The sequence below is a fragment of the Bombina bombina genome, chromosome 12 (genome assembly GCF_027579735.1).
Source record: "Bombina bombina isolate aBomBom1 chromosome 12, aBomBom1.pri, whole genome shotgun sequence".
In the NCBI taxonomy this organism is placed as follows: domain Eukaryota; kingdom Metazoa; phylum Chordata; class Amphibia; order Anura; family Bombinatoridae; genus Bombina; species Bombina bombina.
In genome coordinates this window covers 72,142,125-72,166,502 of record NC_069510.1, presented here as the reverse complement: position 1 = coordinate 72,166,502, position 24,378 = coordinate 72,142,125, and the positions used below count along the sequence as shown (strand labels likewise).

The 24,378-nt window shown below is 40.6% G+C and overlaps 1 protein-coding gene across 1 annotated transcript in view; it reads left to right on the top strand.

Moving 5' to 3' along the window:
- The window catches only part of LOC128642753 (multidrug and toxin extrusion protein 1-like), a 433,625-nt gene that overhangs the window by 389,964 nt on the left and 19,283 nt on the right, over window positions 1-24,378 (top strand). The window contains exon 16 of the mRNA XM_053695544.1: window positions 14,720-14,814. Coding sequence (XP_053551519.1) covers window positions 14,720-14,814 — 95 coding nt within the window. The remainder of the gene's footprint in view (window positions 1-14,719; window positions 14,815-24,378) is intronic.

Sequence of the window (24,378 nt, the reverse complement as noted above, 5' to 3'; positions counted from 1 at the left end):
TCTGAATGAGCCTTTGCCTTGGAAAGAGACGACGCTTGAATTAGAATATCGTCCAGATAAGTTGCCACTGCAATGCCCCTTGGTCTTAGAACCGCCAGAAGGGACCCAAGCACCTTTGTGAAAACTCTGGGAGCAGTGGCTAGCCCGAATGGGAGAGCCACGAACTGATAATGTTTGTCCAGAAAGGCGAACCTTAGGAACTGATGATGATCTTTGTGAATAGGAATATGTAGATACGCATCCTTTAAATCCACGGTAGTCATATATTGACCCTCCTGGATTGTAGGTAAAATTGTTCGAATGGTTTCCATTTTGAACGATGGAACTCTGAGAAATTTGTTTAGAATTTTTAAATCCAGAATTGGTCTGAAAGTTCCCTCTTTTTTGGGAACTACAAACAGGTTTGAGTAAAACCCCTGACCTTGTTCCACAGCTGGAACTGTGTGTATCACTCCCATATTTAACAGGTCTTCTACACAATGTAAGAATGCCTGTCTCTTTATTTGGTTTGAAGATAAGTGAGACATGTGGAACCTTCCCCTTGGGGGTAGTTCCTTGAATTCTAGAAGATAACCCTGAGAGACTATTTCTAGTGCCCAGGGATCCTGAACATCTCTTGCCCAAGCCTGAGCAAAGAGAGAGAGTCTGCCCCCTACTAGATCCGGTCCCGGATCGGGGGCTACCCCTTCATGCTGTCTTTGTAGCAGCAGCAGGCTTCTTGGCCTGTTTACCTTTGTTCCAGCCTTGCATAGGTTTCCAAGCTGGTTTAGTCTGGGAAGCGTTACCCTCTTGTCTAGAGGCTGCAGAGTTGGAAGCCAGTCCGTTCCTGAAATTGCGAAAGGAACGAAAATTGGACTTATTCTTAGCCTTGAAAGGCCTATCTTGTGGGAGGGCATGGCCCTTTCCCCCAGTGATGTCTGAAATAATTTCTTTCAATTCTGGCCCAAAAAGGGTCTTACCCTTGAAAGGGATATTAAGCAATTTTGTCTTGGAAGATACATCCGCCGACCAAGACTTTAGCCAGAGCGCTCTGCGCGCCACAATTGCAAACCCTGACTTTTTCGCCGCTAATCTCGCTAACTGCAAAGCGGCATCTAAAATAAAGGAATTAGCTAACTTAAGTGCGTGAATTCTGTCCATGACCTCCTAATATGGAGTCTCCTTACTGAGCGACTTTTCCAGTTAATCGAACCAGAAACACGCCGCTGTAGTGACAGGAATAATGCACGAAATTGGTTATATAGGGGATAGTCGTGCGTTTGGCTAGTGTAGAAACCGCCCCCTCCACCTTAGGGACTGTTTGCCATCTGTCCTTCCTGGGGTTGACCATGGGGAACAATTTCTTAAATATAGGAGGGACAAAAGGTATGCCTGGCTTCTCCCACTCCTTATTCACTATGTCCGCCACCCTTTTAGGTATCGGAAAGGCATCAGGGTGCACCGGAACCTCTAGGAATTTGTCCATCTTGCACAATTTTTCTGGGATGACCAAATTGTCACAATCATCCAGAGTAGATAGCACCTCCTTAAGTAATGCGCGGAGATGCTCTAATTTAAATTTAAATGTCACAACATCAGGTTCTGCCTGCTGAGAAATTCTTCCTGTATCAGAAATTTCTCCATCTGACAAACCCTCCCTCACAGCCACTTCAGACTGGTGTGAGGGTATGACAGATAAATTATCATCAGCTCCCTCCTGCTCTACAGTGTTTAAAACTGTGCAATCACGCTTTCTCTGAAATGCTGGCATTTTGGATAAAATATTAGCCATGGAGTTATCCATTACTGCCGTCAATTGTTGCATAGTAACAAGCATTGGCGCGCTAGAAGTACTAGGGGTCGCCTGCGCGGGCATAACTGGTATAGACACAGAAGGAGAGGATGCAGAACTATCCCTACTTCCTTCATTTGAGGAATCATCCTGGGCAACCTTACTAAATGTGACAGTACTGTCCTTACTTTGTTTGGACGCCATGGCACAATTATCACATACATTTGAAGGGGGAACCACCTTGGCCTCCATACATACAGAACATGATCTATCTGAAGGTACAGACATGTTAGACAGGCTTAAACTGGTTAATAAAGCACAAAAAACGTTTTTAAACAAAACCGTTACTGTCTCTTTAAATGTTAAACAGAGCACACTTTATTACTGAATACAGTATGTGAAAAACTATGAAGGAATTATCCAATCTTTACCAAATTTTCACCACAGTGTCATAATGCATTCAAAGTATTGCACCCCAATTTTCAAGCTTTTAACCCTTAAAATGCGGAAAACGGAGCCGTTTGCAATTTTAACCCCACTACAGTCCCAGCCACAGAGTTTGTTGCGACGTCACCTATCCCAGGGGGTATACGATACCAATTCAAGCCCTCCAGGAACGTTTTCAGTTCCTGTTGGGGAAGAGAATATTCCCACAAGTAATGGATGACGCCGTGGACCAGACACACCAATGTTGGAGAAAAGGTTGTTATTCTGAAACGGCGCAAATTGAACCTGCGTAAATCGAGGGCCACCTGTGTGTGTGTGTGTATGTATATATATATATATATAATGGTTTGTCGACCCCTGACTTATTGGTTATGTGTAGGCTGAGGCATTACATTTCATTAAAGGAGCATTTAACTATTATACAAATCAATCAGGTAAACTATCATCAAAAATAAAGTGAATAGTATTTAAAGTACTATTATATACAGTAGAATTGTACAATCAAGAAACGTATAATAAAAGTACAATGCAAAATCACTCAGTCTGAATTTCAAATGACTAGTAAAAAAATGTCTGCCAAATTTCAAAGTTAGTTCCATTTTCCTTCCCCTGCATCATGTGACAGTCATCAGCCAATCAAAAAATGTGCATACGAATATACTGTGAATTCTTGCACATTCTCAGTAGGAGTTGGTGCCTTAAAAAGTGTGCATATAAAAACTTTGAGCATATTGTAATAATGGAAGTGAATTTGGCATGTTGTTTTCTGGGGATGCACCTCCATGCACACTAAGGCCTAGATTTAGAGTTCGGCGGTAGCCGTCAAAACCAGCGTTAGAGGCTCCTAACGCTGGTTTTGGGCGCCCGCTGGTATTTGGAGTCAGTGATTAAAGGGTCTAACGCTCACTTTTCAGCCGCGACTTTTCCATACCGCAGATCCCCCTACGCCATTTGCGTATCCTATCTTTTCAATGGGATCTTTCTAACGCTGGTATTTAGAGTCGTTTCTGCAGTGAGCGTTAGAGCTCTAACGACAAGATTCCAGCCGCCTGAAAATAGCAGGAGTTAAGAGCTTTCTGGCTAACGCCGGTTTATAAAGCTCTTAACTACTGTGCCCTAAAGTACACTAACACCCATAAACTACCTATGTACCCCTAAACCGAGGTCCCCCCACATCGCCGCCACTCGATTAAAATTTTTAACCCCTAATCTGCCGACCGCCACCTACGTTATACTTATGTACCCCTAATCTGCTGCCCCTTACCCCGCCGACCCCTATATTATATTTATTAACCCCTAACTTGCCCCCCACAACGTCGCCGCAAGCTACTTAAAATAATTAACCCCTAATCTTCCGACCGCAAATCGCCGCCACCTACATTATCCCTATGTACCCCTAATCTTCTGCCCCTAACATCGCCAACCCCTATGTTATATTTATTAACCCCTAATCTGCCCCCCACAACGTCGCCGACACCTACCTACACTTATTAACCCCTAATCTGCCGAGCGGACCTGAGCGCTACTATAATAAAGTTATTAACCCCTAATCCGCCTCACTAACCCTATCATAAATAGTATTAACCCCTAATCTGCCCTCCCTAACATCGCCGACACCTACCTTCAATTATTAACCCCTAATCTGCCGACCGGAGCTCACCGCTATTCTAATAAATGTATTAACCCCTAAAGCTAAGTCTAACCCTAACACTAACACCCCCCTAAGTTAAATATAATTTTTATCTAACGAAATAAATTAACTCTTATTAAATAAATGATTCCTATTTAAAGCTAAATACTTACCTGTAAAATAAATCCTAATATAGCTACAATATAAATTACATTTATATTATAGCTATTTTAGGATTAATATTTATTTTACAGGTAACTTTGTATTTATTTTAACCAGGTACAATAGCTATTAAATAGTTAAGAACTATTTAATAGCTACCTAGTTAAAATAATTACAAATTTACCTGTAAAATAAATCCTAACCTAAGATATAATTAAACCTAACACTACCCTATCAATAAAATAATTAAATAAACTACCTACAATTACCTACAATTAACCTAACACTACACTATCAATAAATTAATTAAACACAATTGCTACAAATAAATACAATTAAATAAACTATCTAAAGTACAAAAAATAAAAAAGAACTAAGTTACAGAAAATAAAAAAATATTTACAAACATAAGAAAAATATTACAACAATTTTAAACTAATTACACCTACTCTAAGCCCCCTAATAAAATAACAAAGACCCCCAAAATAAAAAATTCCCTACCCTATTCTAAAATACAAAAATTACAAGCTCTTTTACCTTACCAGCCCTGAACAGGGCCCTTTGCGGGGCATGCCCTAAGAATTTCAGCTCTTTTGCCTGTAAAAAAAAACATACAATACCCCCCCCCCAACATTACAACCCACCACCCACATACCCCTAATCTAACCCAAACCCCCTTAAATAAACCTAACACTAATCCCCTAAAGATCTTCCTACCTTGTCTTCACCATCCAGGTATCACCGATCCGTCCTGGCTCCAAGATCTTCATCCAACCCAAGCGGGGGTTGGCGATCCATAATCCGGTGCTCCAAAGTCTTCCTCCTATCCGGCAAGAAGAGGACATCCGGACCGGCAAACATCTTCTCCAAGCGGCATCTTCTATGTTCTTCCATCCGATGACGACCGGCTCCATCTTGAAGACCTCCAGCGCGGATCCATCCTCTTCTTCCGACGACTAGACGACGAATGACGGTTCCTTTAAGGGACGTCATCCAAGATGGCGTCCCTCGAATTCCGATTGGCTGATAGGATTCTATCAGCCAATCGGAATTAAGGTAGGAATTTTCTGATTGGCTGATGGAATCAGCCAATCAGAATCAAGTTCAATCCGATTGGCTGATCCAATCAGCCAATCAGATTGAGCTCTCATTCTATTGGCTGATCGGAACAGCCAATAGAATGCGAGCTCAATCTGATTGGCTGATTGGATCAGCCAATCGGATTGAACTTGATTCTGATTGGCTGATTCCATCAGCCAATCAGAAAATTCCTACCTTAATTCCGATTGGCTGATAGAATCCTATCAGCCAATCGGAATTCGAGGGACGCCATCTTGGATGACGTCCCTTAAAGGAACCGTCATTCGTCGTCTAGTCGTCGGAAGAAGAGGATGGATCCGCGCTGGAGGTCTTCAAGATGGAGCCGGTCGTCATCGGATGGAAGAACATAGAAGATGCCGCTTGGAGAAGATGTTTGCCGGTCCGGATGTCCTCTTCTTGCCGGATAGGAGGAAGACTTTGGAGCACCGGATTATGGATCGCCAACCCCCGCTTGGGTTGGATGAAGATCTTGGAGCCAGGACGGATCGGTGATACCTGGATGGTGAAGACAAGGTAGGAAGATCTTTAGGGGATTAGTGTTAGGTTTATTTAAGGGGGTTTGGGTTAGATTAGGGGTATGTGGGTGGTGGGTTGTAATGTTGGGGGGGGGGTATTGTATGTTTTTTTTTACAGGCAAAAGAGCTGAAATTCTTGGGGCATGCCCCGCAAAGGGCCCTGTTCAGGGCTGGTAAGGTAAAAGAGCTTGTAATTTTTGTATTTTAGAATAGGGTAGGGAATTTTTTATTTTGGGGGTCTTTGTTATTTTATTAGGGGGCTTAGAGTAGGTGTAATTAGTTTAAAATTGTTGTAATATTTTTCTTATGTTTGTAAATATTTTTTTATTTTCTGTAACTTAGTTCTTTTTTATTTTTTGTACTTTAGATAGTTTATTTAATTGTATTTATTTGTAGCAATTGTGTTTAATTAATTTATTGATAGTGTAGTGTTAGGTTAATTGTAGGTAATTGTAGGTAGTTTATTTAATTATTTTATTGATAGGGTAGTGTTAGGTTTAATTATATCTTAGGTTAGGATTTATTTTACAGGTAAATTTGTAATTATTTTAACTAGGTAACTATTAAATAGTTCTTAACTATTTAATAGCTATTGTACCTGGTTAAAATAAATACAAAGTTACCTGTAAAATAAATATTAATCCTAAAATAGCTATAATATAAATGTAATTTATATTGTAGCTATATTAGGATTTATTTTACAGGTAAGTATTTAGCTTTAAATAGGAATCATTTATTTAATAAGAGTTAATTTATTTCGTTAGATAAAAATTATATTTAACTTAGGGGGGTGTTAGTGTTAGGGTTAGACTTAGCTTTAGGGGTTAATACATTTATTAGAATAGCGGTGAGCTCCGGTCGGCAGATTAGGGGTTAATAATTGAAGGTAGGTGTCGGCGATGTTAGGGAGGGCAGATTAGGGGTTAATACTATTTATGATAGGGTTAGTGAGGCGGATTAGGGGTTAATAAGTGTAGGTAGGTGTCGGCGACGTTGTGGGGGGCAGATTAGGGGTTAATAAATATAACATAGGGGTCGGCGATGTTAGGGCAGCAGATTAGGGGTACATAGGGATAACGTAGGTGGCGGCGGTTTACGGAGCGGCAGATTAGGGGTTAAAAGTGTAATGCAGGGGTCAGCGATAGCGGGGGCGGCAGATTAGGGGTTAATAAGTGTAAGGTTAGGGGTGTTTAGACTCGGGGTACATGTTAGAGTGTTAGGTGCAGACGTAGGAAGTGTTTCCCCATAGGAAACAATGGGGCTGCGTTAGGAGCTGAACGCTGCTTTTTTGCAGGTGTTAGGTTTTTTTTCAGCTCAAACAGCCCCATTGTTTCCTATGGGAGAATCGTGCACGAGCACGTTTTTGAGGCCGGCCGCGTCCGTAAGCAACTCTGGTATCGAGAGTTGTATTTGCGGTAAAAATGCTCTACGCTCCTTTTTTGGAGCCTAACGCAGCATTTGTTTGAACTCTCGATACCAGAGTTAAATTTATGGTGCGGCCAGAAAAAAACCCGCGGAGCGTTAACAGCCCTTTTACCGCCAAACTCCAAATCTAGCCGTAAGTCCAAACTCGTTAATGAGAGTGTGTTTCAAAGTGCTTGCTCCTACATTATTGAACTTGTAAACTGAAACGAGCATTTGTGAACGTGCGTTCAATGTTGTAAACACAAACACTTTGAAACACACTCTCATAAACAAGTTTGAACTCAGCGTACATGGAGGCACATCCCCTATAAAAACATAATTTATGCTTACCAGATAAATTCCTTTCCTTGCGGATAGGGAGAGTCCACAGCTTCATTCCTTACTGTTGGGAAATACAACCCCTGGCCACTAGGAGGAGGCAAAGACATCCCAGCATAGAATAAAATAAATAATAGGGGACCGCCCATGGACAAGAAAAAACGTGCGGGGGCCGTGGACTCACCCTATCTGGGAAGGAAAGGAATTTATCTGGTAAGCATAAATTATGTTTTTCTTCCTAAGATAGGGAGAGTCCACGGCTTCATTCCATACTGTTGGGAAAACTATACCCAAGCTTCAGAGGACACTGAATGAATAACGGGAGGGAACAGAAAAAAAGAGGCGGACCCTATTCTGTGGGCACCACAGCCTGCAAAACATTTCTTGCGAAAGCTGCTTCAGCCAGAGCAAAAACATCAAACTTGTAAAATTTTTAAAAAGTATGTAAGGAGGACCAGGTAGCCGCCTTACAAATCTGATCCATAGAGGCCTCGTTCTTAAAGGCCCAAGAGGAAGCCACTGCTCTAGTTGAATGAGCCGTTACCCTCTCAGGAGGACGATGTCCCGTTGTCTCGTAAGCTAAGCGGATGACACTCCTTAACCAAAAAGATAGGGAAGTCGAAGTAGCCTTCTGCCCCTTACGCTTCTCTGAATAGACAACAAACAAAGAGGAAGATTGTCTAAACTCCTTAGTAGCCTGAAGATAGAATTTCAAGGCGCAAACCACATCCAAATTGTGAAGTAAGCGTTCCTTCGATGAAGAAGGATTAGGACACAGGGAAGGAACTACAATCTCCTGTTTGATGATGCGATCTGACACAACCTCAGGAAGAAAACCTAATTTAGTACGTAAAACTGCCTTATCTGCATGAAAAATCAGATAAGGGGGCTCACATTGCAAAGCATAGATCTCAGAAACTCTGCGCGCAGAGGCAATAGCCAATAAAAAGAGAACCTTCCAAGATGATTATTTAATGTCAACGGAATGCAGAGGCTCAAACGGAACCTGTTGCAAAGAACAAGATTTAGGATCCAAGGAGGAGCCCCAGATCTAAACACAGGTCTGATCCTAATCAGAGACTTAACAAAGGATTGCACGTCTGGAAGCTCAGCCAGTCTCTTGTGCAATAAAACCGACAGGGCCGAAATCTGTCCCCTCAGGAAACTAGTAGAAAGGCCCTTCTCCAGCCCATCCTGGAGAACAGATAAGATCCTGGCAGCCTTAACTCTGTGCCAGGAAAAACCACAATCTTCACACCAGAATAAGTAGGTCCTTCACACCCTGTGGTAGATACACCGAGTAACTGGTTTACAAGCTTGAATAAGAGTATCAATAACACTCTCAGAGAAACCACTCTTGGCTAAGACTAAGCGTTCAATCTCCACGCAGTCAGTCTCAGAGAATCTAGATTTTGATGAACAAATGGACCTTGTATCAGCAGGTCTCTGCAACAAGGTAACTTCCATGGTGGAGATGAGGACATCCCCACTAGATCCACGAACCGCGGCCACGATGGAGCAATCAGGATTACTGATACCCGCTCCCGCTTGATGAATGTCACCACTTGAGAAAGAAGCTGTAATGGAGGAAAAAGATATGAGTTTGAACCTCCAGGGCATTGCTAGTGCATCTATTAGATCCGCTTGTGGATCCCTCAACCTCAACCCGTATCTGGGTAGCTTGGTATTGAGACAGGACACCATGAGATCTATCTCTGGCGTCCCCCACTTGCTGTCTGGATGGAGAGACTATTGCCCTGGATGGAAGGATTGACTGCTGAGAAAATCCGCCTCCCAGTTGTCAACACCCGGAATGTGGATCGCTGACAGCGAACAGCTATGGGCCTCCACCAACTCCAGATTCTGAGATACTTCCTTCATCGCCAAGGAACTTCTCGTTCCCCCCTGATAGTTGATGTAAGCCACTAAGGTTATATTGTCTGATTGGACTCAGATAAACTGGGACAAACCCAGAAGTGGCCAAGCCTTCAAGGCCTTGAAGATCGGCGTAGTTCCAAAATATTGATCGGGAGGGAGGACTCCTCCTGAGTCCACAACCCCTGTGTCTTCCTGGCACCCCAAACAGCTCCCCATCTGGATGGGCTTGCGTTCGTAGTCACAATCTCCCAGGATGGACTTAAGAAGCATGTCTCTCGAGACAGATGATCTGGACAGAGCCACCAAGAGAGCAAATCTCTCGACCGGCTGTCTAATACAATCTGTTGAGACAGATCTGAATGATCGCCGTTCCACTGCCTCAGCATGCACAGTTGTAAAGGTCTGAGACAGAACCTGGCAAAAGGAATGATGTCCATGAAGACATCATAAGACCAATCACCTCCATACACTGAGCCTCAGAGGGACTCAAGGAGGTCCGGGGGGCAAGACATGCCGAAGTTAGCTTGCAACGTCTCTGGTCTGTTAGAAATATCCTAATGGATATGGAGTCTATTATAGTACCCAGGAATTCCATACTGGTACTTGGGATAAGAGAACTATTACCTTCCATCCATGTGATAGAAGAAGACTGAAAATGGACTCCAAGAATTCTTCCGCAAGACGAAAGGATGGTGCTTGCACCAGAATATCGTACAAGTATGGGGCTACTGCAATACCATGAGTTCTGGCAATGGCTAGAAGAGCCCCCAGAACCTTCGAAAAGATTCTTGGAGCAGTAGCTAGGCCAAACAGAAGGGCAATGAACTGGAAGTGCTGGTCCAGGAATGCAAACCTCAGGAACTGAAAGTGTTCCCTGTGGATTGGAACATGAAGGTAAGCGTCTTTCAGATCTATAGTGGTCATAAACTGGCCTTCCTGAATTAAAGGAAGGATGGACCTTATCGTCTCCATCTTGAAGGAAGGGACACTGAGAAATTTGTTTAAGCACTTTAGGTCCTGAATTGGGCGGAAAATTCTCTGCTTCTTTGGGACCACGAAAAGATTTGAATAAAACCCCAAACCTCTTTCTTCGATAGGCACCGGGCAACGCACCCTAGAAAGGCATCCCTCTTTTCTGGTCTGGTGGACAGGTTCGAAAGAAGCAATCTGCCCCTTGGCGGATGAGATTTGAAGCCTATCTTGTATCCCTGAGATACCACCTCCAGGACCAAAGGATCCTGTATGGCTTTGAACCAGGCGTGTGAAAAAAGAGACAGTCTGCCCCCTACACAATCTGATCTCGGATCGGGGGCCGCCCCTTCATGCCGATTTGTTTTCAGCAGGCTTCTTATTCTGCTTGGATTTATTCCAGGACTGAGTGGGTTCAAAGTACTCTTGAGTTACTCGGGCTTGGAGGATGATTGTTGTTGTTGGGATTTGTCAGAATGAAAGGAACAAAAATTAGAAGATTGTCATCCCTTAGACTTCTTCTTATCTTGGGGTAGGAAGGCACCCTTGTCTCCGGTAACCGTAGAAATAATGGAGTCCAGGACCAAATAAAATCTTTCCCTTGAAGGGAAGAAAAAGAAGTCTGGAATAGAAGTCATATCCGCAGACCAAGACTTCAACAAGAGCGCCCGGTGGGCTAGGACCGCAAAGCCAGAGGCCTTTGCATTTAGGCACATAATTTGCATGTTCATCACAGATAAAAGAATGAGCAATTTTAGAGCTTTAATTCTGTCTTGAATATCATCGAGGTGAGACTCCACCTCGATGAGTTCAGACAAAGAGTCGTACCAGTAGGTAGCCGCTCCGGCAACAGTGGCAACTGCAGCCGCCAGTTGAAACAAAAATCCTTTATGTTGAAACATCTTTCTCATAAAGCTTTCCATTTTCTTATCCATCGGCTCCCTGAACGAAGAACTATCCTCAAGAGGTATAGTAGTACCTTTAGCAAGTGTAGAGATAGCACAATCCACCATAGGAATGAAGCCCCACAAATCCAGTTGAGAGTCCAGGACCGGGAACAACTTTTTAAAAGTAGACGATGGGGAAAAGGAAGAACCAATTCTTTCCCATTCGTTCTTAATAATATACGCCATCTTAACCGGCACAGGAAAAGTCAAAGGAACTTTCCTGTCTTCATAAACTCTGTCTAATTTAGGAATCATAGGTTCTCCAGGCAGCATGGCCTCTGGAACCTCTAACGTAGACAAAACCTCCTTTAATAAAAAACGCAAGTGCTCAATTTTAAATCTAAAGGACGGTTCCTCCGCAGCAGGAGGCTTAGATGCTAAGTACTCCGACCCAGAAAGTTCACCCTCTGAAGCTACAGAGGTTAACTCATCATCGGATAACTGGGACATAATAGCTAAATATTTAGATGACTCCGGGTCAGGAGAACTATGTTTAACCTTTCTCTTGTGTTTGTTAGAGCGAGGTAATGCACTGAGGGCCGCAGACAGCGCCGTTAGTAACTGCGCGGCAAAGTCCGAAGGAAGAAGGCCCCCTCGGATTGGAGGATTAGATGTGCTAAAGGGAACTGCATGTGGAGTGGATAATGTAGCAAGGGTAGTAATCTCACGGGACATCGAGTCCTGAGAGGTAGATGGCTCTCTTCTTAGACTTTATACCGGTGTTAAGGTATGTGAAACATAATTAAGTGGGTGGGAAAACCATGGCCTCCTCACAATATAAACAGGTAGGATTTAGTACAGAAGGAGTACCTTCTAACATGTCAGAGTCCTCCATAGCTCAGGTTATACCCACAGAAGGACACAAATAAAAACGTTTTTATTATAGAAAACTGCACCTTTATACTCCCAATGGCTGGGGCACTCACCACATCCTAGACCCAGACAGTTAACAGAGGAAACACTCTCCTCAGGTTCAAGTCAGTTTCAAGACAGTATTCCCCCTGTTATTACAAGTACAGCAAGTAATAGGAGCGGTGCAACACTTTCAAAAACTAAAGTGAAACTTAAAAGTGAAACCTGTTTGTTCCAGCCAAAAACACACAGTCTATCAGCTCAGGAATAAAATCACACAAAGCATCATGTAAATAATTAACACACTGATTAATTAACCCCAACTGTTCAATAAATCCCCTTCAGAGGTTATTAACCCTGGATCCTATCAAGGTATAAAGAAGCCACACTGTGACCCTGTTTTAGCGTTTTATGTGTAAAAATGTAAACAATCTTACCTCCAGGATCCATGCTGTTGAACAGAACACAGCCTCTCAAGTGTGACAGTCTTATAGCAGCGCTCCTGACATGGACTTGAGTGAGAGAAAGCAGGCAATGAAACTCGTCAACACTGATTGCTTAGGAGCTGTTAGCAGTAGTCTGGACGGTTTCGCAGAAAAACTTTCCCTGCATCTCCAGACTCTAAATTTCATCAATACTCTCACTGAAATGTTGAAATGACTACTTAAAACTCCAGTCCTATCTCGAAGGGCAGATACCCTTTTTCAGGATTCTCAGAATCTTCTGACACTTCTCTGCCACCTCTTAACATGACGAAAGACAAAGAATGACTGAGGAAGTGGGAGGGATATTTAAACCTTTGGCTGGGGTGTCTTTGCCTCCTCCTGGTGGCCAGGTGTTGTATTTCCCAACAGTAAGGAATGAAGCTGTGGACTCTCCCTATCTTAGGAAGGAAAAACAGTTTACAAAGGCATTATCTCATTTTAGGTTCTCCTAGGCAGATTACAATTTACAGTTTAAGGAGTGTAAAAATCCAGGAAAAAAAATCAAAATCCTTTGCATAGAAAACTGTAGTCACTGTCTTGTTTTCAGTTCATGCCAAATTGAAAATGGTGCTATAACAAAAACCAGATGTAAATATTGTCCAAAACAATACTTTTTAAAGTTGAAAAGTGATAGAAAAATGGTTCACAGTCTGCACATCCTGACAATATAAAAGATGCATTTAGATGGATTACAGTGGTACGGATGGAAACAGATTACAATAGGTTCCTATAAAATTTGTGATTGTGCAATCTTTTTTAAAAACCCAATTTAATAGACGGTGGTACTCTTAGTGACACAACAGTGCAAATGTGACTTACAATTAAATATTAAAATTAAAAACATTCCATTTTTAGATGCTGGGGACCTGAAATGACTATAGAAATATGCCAATCATGCCAAGATACTTATGGTATTCATATGGTTACTTAGTGTAACAGATGTATTCTGATGACTATAGATTAATGTCACACATGCAAATTAGTATTTTCCTTGCAGAGTGAACAAAGGAGTTACATAAACCTTAAGAGGTGTAAATGTCTTATTATACCTGTCAGTTTCCAGAGACCTCACAGTTTCTATTTTGAAAACAGATACACACGAAAAGGTCTTTTCAGGAGCTGTTTGGTTGAAAACTATTCATGGTGGCGGTACTTTAAAAAAAAAAAAAAAACAACAATATTGCATTGTGACCACTAAAGAAACTCAAATCTTATCTACCTTGCGAACCCACTTAAAAAAAGTAGGCACCTGTGTTTTCTTCACAGTTAATAATACACTGAAAATGTATTTTACAATAAGTACAATTAATATTTGGGAGGAGGTTCAAAAGTAGAAGAAAGGACTCAAGGGTAAAAATTTTCCGAATAATTTTATTTATACTGTACATTGTGAAACTTTATCCCAAAATGGTTGAATAAAAGGGCAGGACCACCAGATTTGTTAAAAGGTGCCAATTCCTCCAACAATGATTATACGCCGGAAAAAACATGCTGTGTAATCTATTTGATGAGAAGTATCATCGGGATAGTATCTTATAATTATAATTATAGACAACTTTTTAATAGTACTAAAGAATTTCTTCCATTGAGTTCTTGGATTTTTGTTTATATATTTAAGCATTTATCAAAGGGACAGTCTAGTCAAGATTAAACTTTCATAGGGTATGCAATTTTAAACAACTTTCCAATTTACTTTTATCTTCAAATTTGCTTTGTTCTTTTAATATTCTTTTTGAAAAGCTAAACCTAGGTAGGCTCAAACTGATTTCTAAACCGTTGAAAATCTCCTCTTATCTCAGAGCATTTTGAAAGTTTTTCACAGTTTGACAATACTAGTTCATGTGTGTCATATGGATAACATTGTGCTCACTCCCGTTGAGTAATTTAGGAGTCTGCATTGACTGGCTAAACCACATGTATGTCAAAAGCAGAGGCTTAGATACAAGGTAATCACAGAGGTAATATGTGTATTAATATAACTATGTTGCTTATGTAAAACTGGGGAATGGGTAATAAAGGGATTATCTATCTTTTTAAACAATGTTTCAAATAGACTGTCCCTTTAACTTATTTGAAGGTAAAATTATTGTAATAGGCTAATCCTTTTCATCAAACCATAACATTTCTGATTTTGTTTGATTTATTTTGAAACCAGAAAATGTTTTGTATGCATCTAAAACATCAATAATTTTTGGTAAATTACTTTCTTTGCCATTTAGGTTTTTGGTTAGGAATCTTCCTATGTGTGATGGTACAAGGACTTTTCTTTATTATATTTGTGTTTAAAATCGACTGGAACAAAGCATCAGAAGAGGTACTTTATTGTTATTATTATTATTTAAACATAGTCTGTGCCAGAAATCTTAGCTACACTCATTGAACGTCCCTGTTCAGCTCACTAGCAGGAAACTCATTTAACAATAAGGAAAAAAATATGTTTTACATTTTGTCTAATAAATACGAATTTCACAGTGTTTTGCACGTGCAGTGTAGTTTTAGTACGATTTGCACTGCATCTTAAATAGGTTTCTCCTGCATAATTTTAATAAAAAATTTTAAAAAAAAATTATGAAAAAACATTTTATTTCAATATTTCACTTATTTTTATGATATTTTGAGAGTCCTATTGTAATGTATGCATCACCTTCACATTTTTAAAAGCAGGAAACACAACTTTGCGAGGCACAATGTTCTTAAAGGGACATTCCGGTCAAAATTACATCTTTGAATAGAAAAATATTTGCAATATACATGTATTAGCAAAAATGCTTCTAGTAAATGTTATCGCTGCTGTAGTGTTAAAAATGTTTTCTCTGCACGTGCATGTGAAGCATAGCTAGATATTTTCAGTGCACCAGCCTTTTAAATACTGCAGCTGCTCAGAGCATCAGTGGGGCTGGTACAAGCACCTTAGGCTCTCTGAGCAAGTGCTGTGTTTAAAATGCTGGTGCACGGTGCATACTTAAATACACATTTGAAACAGCTATAGCTTTTATAAAAAGCATTTTTGCTAATACATGTATATTACAAAAATGCTTCTTTTCACAACAGAAATGCATCCATGTGGATTCCAATATTGGCTGGAATGTCGCTTTAAACTTAAGTAACTGAACTCTTTCTGTAGAGTATTAGGTACAAGGGCTTCATTGTAATGGAGAGATTTCTTAGAAAATCTTGCCAGCCCAGAGAGGCCTTGTGCAAAAGGATTAAAAACATAGTTAAAGGGAGAGTCTAGTCAAAATTAAACTTTCATGATTCAGATAGGGCATGTAATTTTAAACAAATTTCAAATTTACTTTTACCATCAAATTTGCTTTGTTCTCTTTGTATTCTTTGTTGAAACCTAAACCTAGGTAGGCTCATAAACTAATGTCTAAGCCCTTGAAGGCCGCCTCTTATCTCAGTGCATTTTGACAGTTTCTCACTACTAGACTGGGCTAGTTCTTGTGTGTCATATAGATAAACATTTTGCTCACTCCCATAGAGTTATTTATGAGTCAGCACTGAAATAAGGGGGAAGTCTACAGAGCCTTAGATACAAGGTAATCACAGAGGTAAAAAGTATATTAATATAACAATGTTTATTATGCAAAACTGGGGAATGGTAAATAAAGGGATTATCTATCTTTTTTTTTTTAAACAATATTTTTATTAGATTTTACAATATTGCGCATAACAAAGAAGGTACAGTGTAACATACAAAAGCGAAATTGTGATTGTACTTATATCAGTGCATTCAATTAGTCCACGTGTTTCACTGCCGAAAACAAATGACCTACTCATCCCTTCAAGCATTTGTTATTAACATTGTACTGATACCATATATATAGTTTACAATCACCATACACTTATAGCTTATTAAAACATATTAACTTGTTTACATGTCCTTCCATTAACAAAAATGAATAATAAAAAAAAAATAAAAAAAAAAAGAGGAAAAAAGAAAAATTCAAAAATTAGGACATTTACATAAACTTATACGTAAATTTAAGGAAAAATTTAAAACTCAAATATGAGATCTGTAGCAGGACCCTACAGTTAGAAAGAGAAGGGGAAAACAAAGTGGGGCAGGATAGAAAGAAAAGGAAAAAGAAGGAAAGCAGAAACAAGAGGGGTTAAATAGGGTTTTAATAAGCAAGGGTGGGTCTCTCTGGACAAGAGAGAAAGCTGTGTTTCGAGTTTAGGAGTCCGGTTGTGTACCCAGGTAGGTTTCCCAGTAAAACTTAATATCATAAAATCTAGTAAGCAGTTTCTTTCGAAAGTACACATACTCCTCCTGTGATAAGAGCATGGTAGTGTTCTGGATCCATTCTGTTCTAGAGGGAGGTGTAGTGGATTTCCACCTCTTAGCTATCAAATTCCTTGCACTATTTAGTCCTATTTGCAAGAGTTTCCATCTAACTTTGCACATTCCCTCTGGTCTATGGTTCAGCAATGCCATTGCAGGGGTCAACACAAAAGATATGTCAATGATAGACTGAAATACCGTCTCAATTATTAACCAGAAAGGTTGTATTTTCTCACATTGCCACCAAATATGCGACATAGTGCCTCTCCCCCCGCACCCCCTCCAGCATCTGTCATCTACGGTAGGATAAATATGTCTTAAACGTTCAGGGGTTAAGTACCAGCGAGTCAGGATCTTGTGATTAAGTTCAAGAATTTTGGGCGCTGCAGAAGATTTGCGAGTGTTAAAAAATATGTTCTCCCAGTCCTGAGTTGTTAGGGGTGTCCCCAATTCTACCTGCCAACGTGTGGTGTATGAAGGGAGAGAGTTAATCAGTGTGTCTTCCAATATTCCTCTCGCTATTGATAGGGTTCCTCTAGGTATTATCTCTAGTAAGCACAATTTCTCAAATCTTGTAGTGGGTCTTAATAGGTCTGTTTTATATTTAGAGTTGTGAATCAAGTGTTTCAGTTGCGCATACTTTAGCCAGGAGGAGAAACTGCCCCCCTCTACTACCTCCAAGTCTTGTCTTTGTTTTAATGTGCCATTAGTGGTCAATTTTATAAATGGTATTGTGTATCCCAGTTCGCCTCTAGTGTGTCTGTGAAACTCTAGGCCTCCCAAAAATTCTGCGTTGTATGAGATAGGGGCTAACGGGGAGACCCTGGAGGATATGCCTAACTTGGAATCCCTTAACGAGTCCCATTTATCAAAGATATGTGTGTACAGCCCTGAGGCTTCAACTAAGGGTGGTCTAGCTCCTGGGGATATCCAGCACAGTGCCCCTGGGGTCGGGGCTCTCAAGAGATGAGAATCTATAGTCGTCCATGCCTTTTGTTCTATTTTACCGTGCCAATCCAGTACTCGTTGGATTATTATCGCGTTATAGTACCTCTCTATGTTAGGGACCCCAATACCCCCACTACCCAAAGGTCTATACATAGTCGTCTTATTTATTCTGGGCCTGATCTTCCCCCATATGAATAAGTTAATGTCTTTTTGGATATTAAACAGGAAAGCCCTGGGAAGAGACACCGGAACTGTCTGAAAGATGTATAAGATTTGTGGCAGTATGGTCATTTTGATAGCCTGTATCCTACCCCACCAGGATAAAGGTTTATCTCGCCAAGTTTGTAATTCCGATCTTAATCTATGTAACAGGGGTACGTAATTTTGCTGGTAGAGTTGGGATGTTAAGGGTGTTAGTGCAATACCTAAGTACTTAATTTGGAGAGTTTGTAATTTATATGGGCAAATGTGTTTTAAGAGTGAGAATTTTTCAATGTTCATATTTATGTTAAGGATTTCCGATTTTTGCGGGTTTATTAAAAAATTTGAGATCTCTCCATACTTTTTAAATTCAGATAGTAAGTGTGGGAGTGATGTGTTCGGTGATGTCATAGATATAAGTACATCGTCCGCGTATAATGTAAGTTTATATTCATTCGGGCCTATTTTAATCCCGTGGATCTTATCATTGTCACGAATATGTGCCGCTAACCCTTCCATGGACAAAGCGAACAGGAGCGGGGACAGTGGACACCCCTGTCTCGTCCCATTATATATCTGAAAACTATCTGAAAGAGTATCATTGGCTTTCACCCTAGCAGAGGGTTTGTTATAGACACTAAAAATTCTGGCTATCATTTTGGTTCCAAAGCCAAATCTAATCAAACATGCCTCAAGAAACCCCCAATCCAGGCGATCAAACGCCTTTTCGGCATCTGTAGAAATAAAAATTGTTGGTTCTTTAGTTCTATTTACATGTTCTATGAGGTGTACTGTACGTATAGTGTTGTCCCTGGCTTCCCTGCCGGGGACAAAACCCGATTGATCTACATGTATAAGTTGGGGTAAGATTTTGTTTAATCTTCTGGCCAGAATTTTTGTATAAATCTTTATATCTGAATTTAATAAAGATATGGGCCTATAATTCTCTACTCTAGTGTTATCTTTCCCTGGTTTGGGTATAATCGCTATGTGTGCTTCTAATATCTGTTTAGACCATGTTGTGTCTTCATCTATCGCGGTGAATAGGCTAGTTAAGTGTGGGGCTAATATGTCCTTAAATTGCTTATAGTAAGCGTTAGAAAAACCATCCGGGCCAGGACTTTTATGTCCTGGTAGGCTATTGATTGCCGCCACTACTTCTTGTTGTGTGATGGGGTTTTCCAGTTCCTCCATAATTTCGGGTGGCAATGTTGGGAGGTCTATCTCATTCAGGTATGTAATTTGGTCTTCCCTCCTGTTTAAAGAGGTCAGTGTTCGTAGATTATACAGGTCTCTATAGTATGTTTTGAAACCTTCAACTATCCCCCTAGAATCTTGTATGTGTTCACCCCCCGGTGCTCTTATCTTGTGTATGTATGAATTATTTCTCTTTGTGCGCAGCAGCCTAGCCAGGAGAGTTCCTGCCTTATTTGATTCCGCATAATATACTTTTTTGATGTAAAAAGCCTTATCCTGAGCCTCCCTGTACAATATGTGATTAAGATTTCTTCTAGCTAACCGAAGCTGCTGACTTAGGGAAGGGTCCAGAGGGTTGGCCTTATGTAAGCTTTCAGTCGATTGCAAGGTGGCCACAGCTTCCATATATGCTGTGCGGTATTGTTTAGTGAGTATGGCCCTCTGTTTAATAAACTCTCCCCTCATTACCGCTTTGTGGGCTTCCCATGTTGTTAGGCAAGAAGTGTGTTGATGTGGGTTGAAGCTAAAGAATTCTTTCATAGAGGTTGTGATTTTGTCCACTATTATGGGCTTATGTAAGAGTGTTTCGTCTAACCTCCAGATATAAGGTGTAAGAGGCTTCTCCGACCATCTAAGGTCTATGCTAACCGCAGCATGATCAGACCAGCTGATAGTCTCTATATTGGAGTCTGAAACTAAGCTGTATGTAGTTTGGTCTGTAAACACATAGAAACATAGAAACATAGATATTGACGGCAGATAAGAGCCATAGGCCCAGCAAGTCTGCCCCACCTTACCTAACAGTATAAACTTATCTAGTTCGTAGGATAGCCCTATGCTTGTCCCATGCATTTTTAAAGTCCCCCACAGTGTTTGTTGCTACTACCTCTTGAGGAAGTTTATTCCATAAATCAATCACTCTTTCTGTAAAGAAGTGCTTCCTCAAATTACTCCTGAATCTACTACCCTTTAGCTTGAGCTCATGACCCCTTGTTCTTGAATTTTCCATTTTATGTAAAATACCCACAGCCTCAGTTTTACTAAACCCTTTAATGTACTTGAAAGTTGCTATCATATCACCTCTTTCCCTTCTCTCCTCTAAACACATAATCAATACGGGAGTAACTCTTATGAGGGTGGGAATAAAAGGTAAAGTTTCTTTGTCCTGGGTGGCTTGTTCGCCAGGAGTCTAACAGAGTCAGTTTCCTAAGATTCGTGCAGATTTTGCGGATTGACGCTGGGGCAACCGGGCTGCGACCCGTTGAGCAGTCTATGTCAGGTTCAATAGCTACATTGAGATCTCCTGCGAGAATCAATGCCCCTTTATATTCTGCCAGTATTACATTAGTCAATTTTTGAAAAAAACTTTCCCTGCTTATGATTTGGGGCGTATACGTTAACTAGAGTAATAGTCTTATGGTATAATTTGCCTACTAGAATGATCCATCTACCTTCTACGTCCTCCACTTTATGTAGTAATTGGAAGGGTATTTTTTTTTTAAATAATATGCCCACTCCATTTTTTTTCTGTATGTTAGATGCAAAATAGCCTACGGGAAATTCTTTGTTGTGAAAGTGGGGTATTTTATCTCTAGCAAAGTGCGTCTCTTGGACGAATATTATTCCCCCTGCCATCTTTTTAAAACTCGATAAAGCTACCGATCTTTTAGTGGGCGAGTTTAACCCCTTAACATTCTGGGAAATTAGTTTAATTTTGTTATCTACCATTTGTGCTGTTGAGAGTGTAGCTAAGTGTCAACAGTGTATCCATACAGTGAAGCTGAACAAAGTCATACTCACAGGTTATCATCCGGACAGACGGTCTGTGTACCCCATTCTTTAGCATGTTTAGCAACCTAGAGGGGGAGAGAGAAGCAGGATAGAATAGAAGAGAGAAGGGAAGGAAAAGAGCAAAGCATCTGAAGGTCCTGTAGGGTCTGTGTTGAAACAACAAAAAAATTGCAATCATAAAAATACTCTGATACATTGAACAATAAACAATAAGAGATCTCTTCCAACTAAAGGTCTCAAACTGAATGTTAACACGGGGGGGTTCAAGTCACTTTGTGACGTGAAATAACAACCTGCATATTTAAAATCGCATTGTTTAAACAGTTTTGCAACTAACAAACTTTAAACTGGCCTATATTGCAGTAGTGTCTAGCTGGAATAAACTACTATGGGCAATACACAGGATAAACCTAAACATGTCCAGAATATACCTTTTCAGTGATCTTACCAACTAGGGTTACTTCCCTTAAATATAATGTAACACCAAATAAACATTATATTGTCAAGTGGGATCTGCATGTGTTGGAGAAAGGGTGTGTCCTCTTTCCTGGTTTTTACTCTTTGTCTTCTTGACCACTTTATTCCATCCGGTGAGTGGAGACTTCGGTAATGCCTCATTAGTGTCCATTTTGTTATCAGTCCCAGTCCTCAGACTTGGTAAAGTGGGTTTTGGTATGCTCAGCTGCGAGCAGAAGTGATCAATGTCCTCCTGTGTTCTGTATATTGCTGTAGTGTTTCCTTTAACTACTTTCAAGCAAAAGGGGAAGCCCCACCTGTATGGTATCCCTAGATCTCTTAGATGCAGCGTAAGATATCTTGTTTCTCTTCGTCTAGAGAGTGTCATGGGGCTGAGATCCGCAAAGAAAAGGATGGTGTGACCCTCAAATGAGATAGGGTGTCTTTGTCTGGCGGCAGAAAGGATGTTTTCTTTATCCCTGAAGCTAGTAAACTTAATAATAACATCCCTAGGTGGTGCGTTTTCCTTGGGGACCGGTCTCAGTGCCCTATGGTATCTATCCAGGGGGTAGTCAACTTCTTCCTTATTGTTGGTGATAGAGTTAAACAGTCTCTGCAAGTAGGGAAGAAGTGCTTCTGATTTGACCATTTCTGGTATTCCCCTTAACCTAACATTCTGGCGGCGCCCTCTATTATCCAGGTCCTCTACCTGGTCTTGAAGCTGTGCTATTAGAGTCTGTTGGTGAGAGGACTGCCTAGCATGCAGGTCAAGGAGTGAGTTAGTCTGCTCTGCATCTTCTTCTAATACCATTATGGGGTTCCCAATCTCATTGACTTCTTTTTTGACCTCTGCTATACTTGACTTCATAATCTGGGTGACGTGGGAAATCAGAGCAGTAAAGTCCTCTTTAGTCGGCAAAGATTGCAGGTCCGCTCTTGTTAGCGGGGCCTGCGTCTCCATGTCCACCTCCGATTCTGTGGTATCAGTGGTATTCTCCTCCCCTTCCTTAGGCTCTGTGGAAGCCGTGTCATTTGGCTTGAAAAAGTTATGTAATCTAGGGTTAGGAGTACTCCCACCTTTAGAAGATTTGTCTGCTCTTGGAAGGCGTTTTGATGACATGTTTATCATATAAGTAAAATGTCTTTTGTTGCTGAGTGTAAACACCGGACTTTGCTGCTAAATGACGTGATTTCTCTGAGCTATAATGGCAGTTCCCTGAAGGAAATATGTGAAAGCTTAAGCTCTTTGAACGCAATGTGGAATATAGAGTCCCAGTGTTGTAACCCACAGTGTGTTTAAAAACATGTTATAAGATATTCACATACTGTAAGCTCCTTGCGCATTCACTCATGCAGGCATCCTGTGTAATATGCTCTGATTGTCGGTCACGGCTGTGTCAGCAAACAAGGCAATATGGCGTCTTTCGCGCCCTTTGTTTGATGTCAAAGTCCCATATTGTTAATGTATACCTGCTTCTGCGGCTAGTCTTTTAATCTTCACTGGGTCCGACCGCAAACTTCCAGCTCTCTGATTGTAGTAGTAAGGCCACCGATCGTATCAGTGCCCGTTTGTGAAGGTTGCGGGAGTTTAGTAGCGTAGCGGAGGTGGGGAGGGCAGGCCGCATATATCGCTCTGTTATATTGCCCAAAATAGTGACGGCACCTTCCTCCTTTGAACCTCCGGTCTCCTTTCCAAACTCTGCCGTGTGCAGCTTACCGGTATGGGGTAGTTTCAGTGAGTTATATGCATAGAGGTCGCTAACTGTAGATGTAATAGTTGTTATCTACACGGAGCTCCTCACTCACACGACCATCTTTGGCGCTGGTCGGCTCCGCCCCCATAGGGATTATCTATCTTTTTAAACAACAACAATTCTGCAATAGACTGCCGCTTAAAAATAATCTCCTGAGCAGCAATGCACTACTGGGAGCTAGCGAAACACAGCTGGTTAGCCATTGAGCCAATGACAAGAGACACATGTGTGTAGCCACCAATCACCAGCTAGCTCCCAGTAGTGCACTGTTGCTCCTGAGCCTACATAGACATGCTTTTCAATAAGAATTAAGTCAATCTGATGATGTATATAAATTGGTAAGTCTCTTAAAATTGCATGGTCTGAATAATAAAAGTTTAATTTTGTCTTCCATGCCCCTTGAAAATGAAAGAATAAAAAAATAGATTTTTATACTATAATAATATTTTACTACCATTTTTTCACTGCTGCAAGACTAAATTGCCTAGGTCTATTTTTAAAGGGACATGATACTCAAACATTTTCCCTGTTCCATCTAAAAGAGGATGCTTCAAATTGTATTACAGTCCTTTTTTTTCTTTTTATTGTGCACTATGTTTTTGTGCTGAATAAACCATTTTTCTTTGTGGGAGTCGTCTCTACCAACCTATGAGCAGCAGAGTTTTAGAATACAATTATGCTCTTCCTGTTAGCTTAATTTATAATTGAAACACCTTTCACTTAAAGGGACACTGAACCCAAATTTTTTAGTTTATGATTTAGATAGAGCAGGCAATTTTAAGCAACTTTCTAATTTACTCTTATTATCAATTTTCTTTGTTATCTTGCTATCTTTATTTGAAAAAGCAGAATTGTAAGCTTAAGAGCCGGCCCATTTTTGGTTCAGCAACTAGGTAGAGCTTACTGATTGGTGGCTAAATTGATGGCTACATTTTTACATTTAGCCACCAATCAGCAAGCGCTACCCAGGTTTTGAACCAAAAATGGGCCGGCTCTTATGCTTATATTCCTGCTTTTTCAAATAAAGATAGTAAAAGAACGAAGAAAAATTGCTAATGGGGTAAATTAGAACGTTGCTTAAAATTGCCTGCTCTCGCATTTTAGGGTTGAAAATATATTTAGAAAAAACGATCTCAGCAGTGTTGAGTAGAATTACAAAGCTACAAATTGTATTTTAAAACGATAAATTTATTATACCCTGTTAAAAAAAAAAAATCATGAAATAAATAATTTGGGTTTAGTA